Raw genomic sequence first — 12,524 nt, 5'->3', positions numbered from 1 at the left:
CACAACCCCAGCTCGTTCTGAAAAACGGGCTTGGCTCAACGACTGCCCTTGGAGTGAGGGAGATGCTCTCCAAGTGAGGGGGGAAAGTTGCTGCCCACCCAAGACATAGGGAAGCGTCCTCCCTCTCTGCCTTGGAGTCGGACTTGTGTTCCACCTTAGAATTAGGAAGCACCTGTGTTTTGTCAGGCTCTCCTCCCTGTTGCCTGGGCTCATCCATGCTGCTCTGCTCCAATGAATCCAAATAGCTTTAGGGACCCGGGGAATTTTTGGCTCCCTTTTGCAGGTGCGTCCGAGGAGTGTCGGCATCGGAAAATGAGCACAACTGAAGTTGCAGACAACTTCCACGGCATCCTCGCAGGAAACCCCAGGGGATTCTGGGGAGGGACCAAGGCGAAGATCCTGGAAGAAGAAGGTGCCCTTACTTGGGATGTCCAGCGCTTCAGGGACTTTGGGTACCGGGAGGCCCAGGGGCCACGAGAGCTTTGCAGCAAACTCCACCGGCTTTGCCACCAATGGCTGAAGCCCGAAAGGAACACGAAGGCTCAGATGCTGGACCTGGTGCTCCTGGAGCAGTTCCTGGCTGTCCTGCCTGCAGAGATACAGAGCTGGGTGCGGGAGTGTGGAGCCGAGACCAGTTCCCAGGCGGTGGCCCTGGCAGAAGGCTTCCTCCTGAGCCAGGCAGAAGAGAAGCAGCAGGAAGTGCCTCAGGTGAGATCTACATGTTGGATTGAAAGGTAGCCACAAGGGAAAACAATTAGGCTGTTGGTTTGAGTTCTGAGCTTGGCACTTTGGTCGCAATACATTTTGTCACCATTTGAGGAGACATCGTCGGAGTTTTGAATTGTGTTCGACGAGCACAATTCAAACCACACTGACGATGTCTCCTCAAATAGTGACAAAAAGTTTGCAACCAATTTGCCAAGCTTGGAGCTCAAACCAACAGCCTAACTAGCAATCCAAATATTTGCTAATATTCTACTAATATTCACTACAGAATATTCATTAATATTCTACTAATATTCAACCACATTTGAGGGAAAACAATATCAAATGGACAACACCTTCCTGGGCCTTAGGAGGAAATGCGTCTTCTCCTTTTTCCCTTCTGGTCTTGGTGGGCTTAAGAATTGCAGATGGCGAGTGAGTTCTCCGTCCCCCCTCACATTGGCTTTTTACTTTTGTCGACAGTTGCAGGGAGAGGAATCCTTTGTGGAGGTGACAACAAGCAATGAATTCTCCAGTCCCCCAGGAGAGCTGGTTTTGGGTGGGAACTTTCAGGAGACTCAAAGTGGAGAGATCTTACCAGGTAAAAAGGAACACTTCCTCTGAAGAAAAATCCCAGCTTTTATTTTTCGTTTCATGGCAATGCCGGGGAGATACTTCTTCCACCTTATGTAATAACTCTACATGAGTAAGGTGATGCTCCACCTTTTCCTAGAATGTATTCTTGCTTTAAAGGTCTATTTTCCCCCACATTTTCTCCCTCACAGGGGGAAGAACCGGTTCCCTGATGTTCAATGAAACGTCTTGTTTTTGCGGTGGAGCAGAAAAAACAACCGAAACTCCAGCTCAGGTACTGAAAGGATCAGACTCAATTGAGCCTACCTCATAGGATTCAAATTAGCTTAGAAATATGGAGTTGGGAACCCCTCCCAAGATCAACAATCTGTCCTATTGTATCGTGCAAGATAACCAGCAAAACCATCCTTAAGAGGTATCCATCCTGATACTCTGTTTCCCCTCGTTCTTCTTTCTGTCATCCCAAGTACCTTCAGCCATTTCTCGAGGCCTGTCAAACTGGCAGCCCATCAGCCGCATACGGCCCACGCAGGCCACCTCCACAAAGGCAAAAAACATCATGTCACGATCTGGCCCATGACTTGATCGAGTTTAATACCCCTGCCCTAAAGTGTATCCTGTAATTCTTGAATCACCTGTGCTGCCCTCCTTTGAACCTGCTTTTTTCTGTCAAGTCCTTCTGGCGATGTGCCTTGAAATGTTGGTTGGTTTGGTTTTGATTTGGTTTATTCGATTTATATGCTGCCCTTCTCCCAAGGACTCAGGGTGGCGTACAACATTAAAAGAAACACATAATACAAAAGTTTAAAAAAAATTAAATAGAATATCCCAAACCCAATTAAAATTGACAAAGACTTTTTAAAGAATTAAATTAAAATTAACAGTAATCAATAATTTATTTTGTTTTGTTCAGGCCAGGCTGGCTTGCTGGAAAAGCCAGCTTTTTAGGGCGCGTCGGAAGGACCAGAGGTTGGGGATTATACGAAGCTCCCGGGGCAGCTCATTCCAGAGGGAAGGCACTCCCACAGAGGAGGCTCTCCCCCTGGGGGTCACTAGCCAACACTGTCTGGCCGACAGCACCCTGAGGAGGCCAACTCTGTGGGATCGCACTGGACGATGGGAGGCTACCGATGGCAGTAGGTGGTCTCACAGATACCCTGGGCCTAAGCCATGGAGCGCTTTAAAGGTCATAATTAGTACCTTGAAATGTTGCTAAAATAAGATAGAAAATACTAACAGGTGCACTCCGAAGAGGTTCCTGGGGAGAATCATACAGATAATCCTCGACTTACAACCAAAATACTGCTTGCCTTTTTATTGCAATGGCTGTTAAGCAAATGTTCCAGTTGTTGAGCAAATCAATTAACTGAACCAATCGTTTTCTCCGGGGCAGGTTTTGCTGAAAAAAAAAAAAAGAAATAAATTCCTTTGTGTCAGTCGTTTTTTTCATGGACTGCTCTACCTCATAGGGTAGGAAAGGAATGGAACAGATGTTGCCTTGAGCTCCTGAAGGAAAGTCAAAGTATAAATGTAATATTACAGTATTGACGGCAGCTTGTTAAATCCTGGATGCGATTTCCCAGCTGTTCAATGACATTGTTTGATATTGGGTAGCGTGCAGCTCTCAGGAAATTCCTCAGACCAAAGGTGGGTTGCTCCCAGTTTGGCCTGGATTAGGCGAACCGATAGTAGCGGTGGCAGGAGGCTCCCACCTGCCTGGACACTTCTGTGCATGCATCATGCATGCGTGTCCACAAGCGAACCAGTAGTAAAAAAATTGGCAATCCACCAATGCCCCAGACTATTGACTAAAAAGCAGACAGGAGCTCCTCAACATTTTTACTTCTCTGAGCGAGGACTGGAGGCCCTGAATTGTGGCGCTTGCAAAGCCCACTTACCCATTGTTCGAGAAGAATAGTACGGTTACTTTCATTAAGTGGCATTGAAATTGTTATACAATCGGTTGCTGATAAGTAGTGGATTCTCTCCATTCTCTCCTGTTGCACCATGCAGAAAATGCCCACTGGTTATTTCCTGGAAATCCTTCCTGATTTGTCTATAAATAGTGTGTGTGTGTGTGTGTGTGTGTGTGTGTGTGTGTGTGTGTGTGTGTTTCTCTTCTTTCAGAGTCCTGTCTCTTTTGAGGACGTGGCTGTGTATTTCACCAAAGAAGAGTGGGATCTTCTAGATTCCAACCAGAGGGCCCTCCATGGGGAAGTCATGCTGGAGAATGCTCGGAGTGTGGCCTCTCTGGGTAAGGGAGCATCTGGGTTCTGCGTTCAGATAAAGGGGAAAATATTTACTAGTTAGAAGTAATTATTCCCTCTTGCTTTCTCCAAGAACCACCCAAACCAGAGTTTGTCTCCTGGCCGGAAGGAGAAGATCCATTCTTCTGGAATTCTGAAGGTGAGAGATCAGCAGGAATCTACTCAATGTTTTGAGGTTGAGGTTTGAGGTTTATTTGATTTATATGCCGCCCTTCTCCCAAGGACTCAGGGCAGCGTATAACATTAAAAGAAACACATACTACAAAAGTTAAAAAGAAATTAAATAGGATATCCCCAAACCCAATTAAAATTAACAATGACACATTTTTTTAAAAGAATTCAAATTCAAATTAACAATAATCAATACTTTGATTTGTTTTGTTCAGGCCAGGCTGGCTTGCTGGAAAAGCCAACTTTTTAGGGCGTGTCGGAAGGACCAGAGGTCGGGGATTATACGAAGCTCCGGGGGGCAGCCCATTCCAGAGGGAAGGCGCTCCCACAGAGAAGGCTCTCCCCCTAGGGGTCACCAGTCGACACTGTCTGGCCGACGGCACCCTGAGGAGGCCAACTCTGTGGGATCGCACTGGACGATCCCACAGTTTTGTGGAGGAAGTGCCCTGAAGTATCTTTCAGGTGTTTAATATTGCCAAGAGAAATGGACTTTTGGAAGAACTAAATTTTTGCCTGATGAGTCTGCCTGTTGTTCTCAAATGCATTAATTTCTTGGCACATCGATGGCACAAGAGCTGCCCTTCTGGTGGAGCAGTTTCCCTGCTGGTTGTGGGAATGGTTTTTTTTGTTTCTTTTAAAGGTCCCTTAACTTTGATAGAGTTCCAAAGCAGCAGCCCCACAACCTTTTGGGCACCGGTTCCGTGGAGATCAGTTTTTTTCCCATGGACAGTAGCTGGTGTGGTTTTGTGTGCTGTCTGCATCCTGCGGATGGGGCTTCACTTGTTTGCACAGCCTAGTTTCTGGCATGCTGCTTGACTGGGGGGGCCGTGCTCTAAAGGGCACCCCCCTTTTCTGAGATCCATGGATCCCTGTTCTGACCCCCCTCCCTCCGTCCAGTAACGAATGCCGAGACAAGCTTAGCTGGAATGCCACAACACTATTGGCAGGACTATAAATCTTGGTGGCTGAAAGCCCAAACACAAACAGATAAAGAACCTTGGCAGCAACCCAGACTCCTATGGATGCAGATAACAGCTTCTCAGGCGTTGTTTCACAAACAGTTCAGACCAGATTACTTTAAACGGTTGTGTCCCGTAAGAAATATCCTCCCCAAAAGCTCTTCTTAAATAAGCTCTTGGGAGGAGCCAAGCCACAACCACCTGGCTTAATTATCTCCGAGGAGCTTGTCTCTGATGCAGCTGTTGCCACCATCGCTTCTGTTGTAATCTTGTGTCAGGGACAAACTCCCTTAATTCATCTCCACTGCTCCATGCCTCAGGCACCTCCTGGTGCCCAACCAGCCTCTCTGGTCCCTGCTCTGAGTCTGAAGTCTGCCCAGGGTCCTCCATCTCCTCCATAGCCAACTCATAAGGCTCGTCGCTATCTGAGTCCCTCAGCAGCTCCAGCGGATCCTGCTGGGCCACAACAGATTCCCAATATCTATCCTCCTGTTCCTTCCCCTTTCTGTTATGCAAACCGCGAGGAGATCCTGCAGTGCCATTGCTGTGGACTGGCAGTTCTGCCACATGCTAGTTCCAGTTTCATGTGGTTTAGAGATTTGTGATGCCTGCCCAAGAATAGAAGCTCACAAGATCCATTAGTATCCCACTGGTGGGAAAGTGCTTGAAAAGCAGCAGCTCTAAAGCGAGATCCTCCTAGAGAAAAAGGCCAACTCAGTTTTACAGGCAACCTGAGGAGAATGGGACTCCTTAGCTCCAAATTAATGTAGATCGGTGTTACAACATGCATTTATTGCTTGACCTGGAACTCTGAATTCAGATGTGGTCAGTTGCATCTGAATAGAAGTCTGCTGAATAGAAGCTGGTAAAATGGAGATGTTACTTTGTTGGGCCATTTCAATGGTACAAAACTAAATTCACAATAAATCCTTATCAGTTATTTCATAGCAGTAGCAATAGCAGACTTATATACTGCTTCATAGGGCTTTCAGCCCTCTCTAAGCAGTTTACAGAGTCAGCATATTGCCCCCAACAACAATCCGGGTCCTCATTTTACCCACCTCGGAAGGATGGAAGGCTGAGTCAACCCTGGTGAGATTTGAACAGCCGAACTGCAGTTAGCTGAAGTAGCCTGCAGTGCTGCATTTAACCATTGCGCCACCTCGGCTCTTCATGGGCTGTTGGTGGGTTTATTTGGTTTGGAAGATGAGGAATCTACTTTATATTGTTACAGCAGCTTATTCTTATGTAACAGAAGAGCCGCGGTGTCACAGTGGTTAGAGTGTAGTACGGCAGGCTACTTCTGCTGACTGCTGGCTACCTGCAATTTGGCAGTTCGAATCTCAACAGGTTCAATGTGGATTCAGCCTTCCAAAGTTGATAAAACGAGGAGCCAGATTTTTGTGGGCCAATGTGCTGACTCTGTAACCAGGAATGTAAAGCACTGTGAAGCACTATATAAGTCTAAGTGCTAATGCTAATATGGATTTGCAATCATCTTGGCCTGATTTTTTTTGCCAACCATTCTTCTAACTGGACAAATTTAGACCCATGGCTGGAAGGCAACCTTTTTCCAATTGGTCCTTCCTTTTATTACAGGTCCCCTCCCCTACCACATTTCCTCATTAAGCCATATTTTGAAAAATGATACTATGTGTACTAAATCTGTACTAAAATCAAGTGAAAATTGGACCTAAAAATATTGTCTGAACTGGCAGCATATTCAAAAACTACTCTATGTTTCAGGGCACAGGAGATAAAAGTACATAGGCCCCACACATTGGGTTTGCCCTTGGAAATGGGGAGGGTCTCACAACTCCTTTAGTTCTGATGATATTCAAGTTCAATGGGCTTTTGGTTCATGATAGCAATAGCAGACTTATATACCGCTTCATAGGGCTTTCAGCCCTCTCTAAGCGGTTTACAGAGTCAGCATAGTCTGGGTCCTCATTTCACCCACCTCGGAAGGATGGAAGGCTGAGTCAACCTTGAGCCGGTGAGATTAGAACCGCTGAACTGCAGATCTTCATGGTATTGGACCTGGGTACTTGAGAGACCGCCTGCTGCCAATTACCTACAACAGACCTATTAGATCCCACAGAGTAGGCCTCCTCCGAATTCCATCCACTGGCCAATGCCGATTGGCTACCACCCGGAGGAGGGTCTTCTCTGTGGCTGCTCCGACCCTCTGGAAGGAGCTCCCCGTGGAGATTCGGACCCTCACCACCCTTCAGGCCTTCCGCAAAGCCCTTAAAACCTGGCTGTTCTGACAGGCCGGGGGTTGACGAGTTCCCGTCCCCGCTCGAACTGTGTGGTTGTTGATTGTTTTTAAATTCTTTTTGTAGTTGCTTGTTTGTTGTTTTTCCCCTTGTCTCTATTCCCTCCCTTTGATTTGTTAGTCGCCCTGAGTCCCTCCGGGAATAGGGCGGCATATAAATGCAATGCAATGCAATCAAATCAAATCAGATAACAGTCAGCTGAAGTGGCCTGCAGTACTGCACCCTAACCACTGCGCCACCTCGGCTCCTGATGTGATTATGAATGCAATAATCTATAATCAATAATAATTGAAGATCTAAAAAGATCTTGACAGACTTGAACAATGGGCCCTATCCAACAAAATGAAATTTAATGTGGAGAAAAGCAAGGTTTTACATCTGGTCAGGAAAAAAACAAAGGTATATGTACAGATTAGGAGAAGCCTGGCTCAGAAACAGTAACTGTGAGAGAGACCTTGGGAAGTCAGCGGCGTGCGACAGTAGCAAAAAAACCTAATACAATCTTTGGTAGTATAAACAGAGGCATAGACTCACAATCACATGAAGCATTAGTGCAGCTTTGTAAAGTCTTAGTAAGACCACACTTGGAATACTGCATCCAGTTTTGGTGACATTACAAAAAAGATGTTGAGGCTTTGGAAAAAGTGCAAATCGCAACCAAGACGTTTAAAGGTCTGGAGACTAGAACATATGAAGAACTGTTGTGGGACTTGGGTTTGGCCAGTTAAAGAAAAGGAGGACTTGGGGGAGGGTGTCATAATAGCAATGTTCCATTATTTGAGGGGCTGCCACAAAGGAGGGATTGATTTATTTTCCAAAGCACCAGAGGCCCAGGCAAGAAACAAAGAATGGGAACTAATCAAAGAGAGAAGCAACCTAGAATTAGGGGCAGACTTCCTATTAGTGATGACAATTAACCAGTGGAGCAGCTTGCCACCAGAAGTTATGGGTGGTTGAGGTTTTTAAGAAGAAACTAGACAGTCACTTGCCTGAAATGGTATAGGATCTCCTGCTTGAGCAGGGGGCTGGACTAGAAGACCTCCAAAGTTGTTTCCATCTCTACTCCGATTCTAATCCCTGGCTATTCACCATATTATGCATTTTTTATTCTTGTCCGCTGCCCGAAAGCTATATGTGTGTAGGATACAAGCACTGTAAAATAACAAACCTAGAAAAGCTGCAAGAAGCATGAAAATGCAGAAATATAGATGCAGCTAAGAAGATTCTCTAATCATCGTCTCCATTTTTGCTTTAAATTTCTATTTTTTTCTCTCTCTCCAGCAGGCGGTGGCCAGAAAAACAGGAAGTGCATGGAGCCCTCTCTGAAATACCTCAATCATAATTTGCTTTCAAGTCCATGCACGGGGGAGAAACCCTTCAAATGCTTTGAATGTGGAAAGAGCTTTAGTATGAGCAGCCACCTGCTTTCTCACCAGAGGACTCATGCGGGGAAAAAGTCGTATAAGTGCTTGGAGTGTGGAAAGAGTTTCACGCAGAACTTCAGCCTGACAGTCCATCAAAGAACTCATACTGGGGAAAAACCTTACGAATGCATGGACTGCGGGAAGTGCTTCAGCCGCAGCCAGCATCTCATTCAACACAGAAGCGTCCACACAGGGGAGAAACCCTTTCAATGTGCCGACTGTGGGAAGTGCTTCAGCCGCAGCCAGCATCTTGCCCAACACCGAAGTATCCACACCGGAGAGAAACCGTACAAATGCACAGAGTGTGGAAGGCGCTTCAGCAATAGCGGAAGTCTAAATACCCACCAGAGAACTCATACAGGGGAGAAACCCTATAAATGCCTCGAGTGTGGGAAGAGCTTCAGCAAGAGCAGTAACCTCACGGCCCATAAGCGGATCCATACAGGGGAGAAGCCATATCAATGCTTGGAGTGCGGGAAGAACTTCAGCAAGAGAAGCAACCTTTATAAACATCAGACGATCCACACAGGAGAAAAACCTTACACCTGCATGGAATGTGGGAAGAGTTTCCGGATGAGTGGGAACTTTTATAAGCACCAGAGAATCCATACAGGAGAGAAACCCTATGAATGTTTGGAGTGTAGGAAGCGCTTTGCCCTTAGGCACCAATTGACTTCACATCAAAGAACCCATGCTGATGAGAACCCATTCCAATGCTTAGTGTGTGGCAAGGACTTTAAGTATAGTGAGCAACTTACTCAGCATGAAACCACCACCCACACGGCATCCAGCCAAAATGGAGATGTGGTTAGAGAAACTTCAGCTCCCTTTGAGAGCTCCTATTTGTATCCTGACAATTGTTTAATCTCCTTTATTTGGTCCGGAAACCGGTGATAAATATTGTCTCTTTTGGTATCTTGGGGCTGAACCAAGAGACATAATGGAAGAACAGAGAATCATTGTAATCCTCTCTCCTGGCAACATCTGGAAGGAAACTGAGGTTATAATTGAAAAATAATTACAGCTTCAATCATTTTTAACCCTGATGATTGGTTGATATCGATAATATTTGTATCTTAAACAATGCAGTGGAGAATGAGACAGTCAACTGGAAGCCACCCATAACAGAACTGCAGAGAGTAATTACATTCTGTTATTGATCTGGGATCTCACCCAGAAAGGCTTCTAGAAGGTTCTGTGTGACAGATGTGTGATATGAAATATCAACTCAGACATGAATAAGAATTTGAAAGGATTCAACTTTCCACGGATATTTATGGGTGGAGCAAGAAATGCCACGCCCATTGGCATTATCATGCAAATGATGTCTGTGATATCTATGTGGCTTCTACTGTTGCCTTTTCTCCTCCCCATTGCATTTAATGTGCTTTGATGAAGTATAATAACTTCCTTATGTTCATTTTCAAAGATCTTCTGGACCCTGCTCAAGATAACAGAAAAGCTTAAACAGGATCCCATCCAAAATCTCTTAGGATGAAACCAAACCCGTGGCTGGTAATTGGCAGACTTGTTCAAATGACATCCTTTGGGTAGTAGGAGAAAAATCTGAATTATATTCTTGTTCCTGCAACTTTCACCATCCAACAATCTTGAGATTTTCTTCCAGATGGGAAAGGTTTTATTATCTACTAGGGTTGAAACCTCTTCGGGAGAGGCTTACGGTACTCATGAGCCGGTCTTAATCTGACACCAGTTCATAAAATGTCAACACAGTTTTTTCTGATCTCTTAAGTGGACCTCTCATTCAACCAACTTGTCTCTGAAAGTTCTCAAAAGTTACTTAAGACTTGTTTCAGGTTTATTGTAGTCTTGTTAGTTCTGTAGTGATGTAAATCTTTTTTACGGCGTTTCCTGGAATTGCAGATGTATAATTTAAATGTTTTCCTCTTTATGGTGGTTTCTTTTTAAACAAGTAAAATACTTGTTATTGCAGCGGTGAAATAATTTTGCCATCTTTCTGTGCTTAGTAGGAGACTGTAGATAAAGAAGTAGAAAGAATGTTGTTAATGTCACAAAAATAAGGATTTTTAAAACTTTTTTCATCCTCTCACAATACCTACAGCCCTCCAGTATTTTTAAATTTAGAGGTTGGTGACTCCAGCAGTTTTAGGAGACTTAACACTTAGAAAACAAGAAGGATGATGTATGTCCAGAGAAGCCTCAGGGACCTCAAAAATGCAAATGGGTAACCTAAACATATTGCTGTCTGTAGGTCTCAAACTGTATGTTAGTAGTTTGTAATCACAGATGACTGGGTCTGCATAATCATGGCCATTTCAGCCATTCCCCCAGCTGCCACAAAGAAGGGAGTGAGGCTTCTGCTTCCTGCCTCACTTTCTTTTTTTAATCCAAACAAAATACTTTTTTGAAAGAAAAAAATATATGCATACTGCTTGATTCATGATGGAATTGCCATGGACAATTTCAGGGAGATTCTCTGCCTCCTGCCCACATTAACTTGGATCAATTTATATCACCTACCTGTGCTGCTGAAGAAGCATATGGAAATGGAAAAGGACACAGAGACAGCATTCTTTGAGAAGGCCCAGTTTTGCTGCATCTCTTAAGACTTTGCTTTGATTTTAGAAATTTAAGTACTGTATATACTCAAGTATAAGCCTAGTTTTTCAGCCCACTTTTTGAGCTGAAAAAAGCCGCCTCGGCTTATACTCGAGTCAGTGAAAAATTTGCCTGAATTGGAGGAGAAAAAGGGGCGGGGCCATGCCGCTGGGTGACGCTTGTGAATGGCCCAGTGCCCCTGAGTTTCCCCTCCCTCTGTGTCAGTTTGCCGCGCAGCGTGCACCTCACCATCCCCCCTCCTCACGTTCTAATGTAATGCAGGGCTATCTTACGATTCCCCTTCCTCCCCCTCCTGCCGCTCTGCAACGATGTCCCACCTCCTCCTTGTTATGGCAAGCAGCCACATAGCGATGTCCCACCTCCTCTGGTACAGTGATCCAATGATAGGAATCACTGTGCCGTGTGTCATAGGAGGCGGGACATCATCATCACAGCGGGACATCAGCATCATGAGGTGAGTGAAGTATTTCATTGAATACACCGGTATTGTGTGATAATAATTTGTTATGCAGAGCAAATTTTTACAATGGCTACTGTATATTTAATGGGCACAGGCAGGCTGTATATGTTATTCAATAGGCAATGGCATTATTGGTATCTATTTTTATTTTTGAAATTTATCAGTAGCTGCTGCATTTCCCACCCTAGGCTTATACTCGAGTCAATAACTTTTCCAGTTTTTTGTGGTAAAATTAGGTGCCTCGGCTTATATTCGGGTCGGCCTATACTCGAGTATATACGGTAACTTCCAGCGTGAAAGATTCTATCCTGTTTGGTTGGATGGAGTTAGTTCAACTTCGGGATGTGCCAAATAAAATGTTTTAGTCTAGATAAACAAAATAGGTTTCATTATTTTGAATGCCAACTGGAAAACATCTTTTAACTAAATATATTCATGAAAGGATTATAGCTGCCTTCTAAATATTTACAGATGTTAGCTATGGTAAGTTGAAAAAGGGGAAGGGTCAACTGGCACAGCCCTTTTCCCCATTTTTCCAATGGGAAATAAATTTTACTAAATGTCAAGGCAAGGACATATTTCTTGGAAAAAAGACAGGAGATGATGCTATTTTAGTTGGAAAGTCCTATTTGATCTGTTGATCAAGATTTACCCATTGAAGTAGAGTTGCTGTTTGATGACCCAGTCTTTAATTGGAAAAGAAGAAAGAGAAAAAGAAAGAGAGAGAGAGAGAGAGAGAGAGAAAGAAAGAAAGAAAGAAAGAAAGAAAGAAAGAAAGAAAGAAAGAAAGAAAGAAAGAAAGAAAACAACCAACAGCAAGATGGTTACAACAGTGAATGCACCTTCGATCTGGTTAAAAGGCCAAGTTGAAAAGAGATCTTCCTGAAGAAAATCCATGTGGTCCACTCAAGATTCAACATAGATTTGGTGGCACGTAATTAACATTTGATTGGTAAATCAACTCAGAATATATTAACTTGCTCTGAGTGTTTCAGGCAAGTAGATATTTGGTTTCAACATTTATATTTGAATGTTGCCCATATAATTAGATTCAATTCCAATTT

General features: G+C 44.3%; 1 protein-coding gene across 1 annotated transcript in view; it reads left to right on the top strand.

Annotated features, from left to right (window-relative positions):
- The window catches only part of LOC106551353 (uncharacterized), a 49,025-nt gene extending 38,696 nt beyond the window's left edge, over positions 1-10,329 (top strand). The window contains exon 8 of the mRNA XM_087711598.1: positions 8,330-10,329. Within this exon, the coding sequence (XP_087567724.1) occupies positions 8,330-9,293 (964 nt within the window). The 3' untranslated portion in view covers positions 9,294-10,329. The remainder of the gene's footprint in view (positions 1-8,329) is intronic.
- The last annotated feature ends 2,195 nt before the right edge of the window (positions 10,330-12,524 follow it).

Source organism: Thamnophis sirtalis, unplaced genomic scaffold, assembly GCF_051295495.1.
Source record: "Thamnophis sirtalis isolate CommonGarterSnake01/CBP01778 unplaced genomic scaffold, rThaSir2_p1.2 scaffold_3, whole genome shotgun sequence".
NCBI lineage: Eukaryota > Metazoa > Chordata > Lepidosauria > Squamata > Natricidae > Thamnophis > Thamnophis sirtalis.
This window is presented reverse-complemented; position numbering and strand designations above follow the sequence as displayed.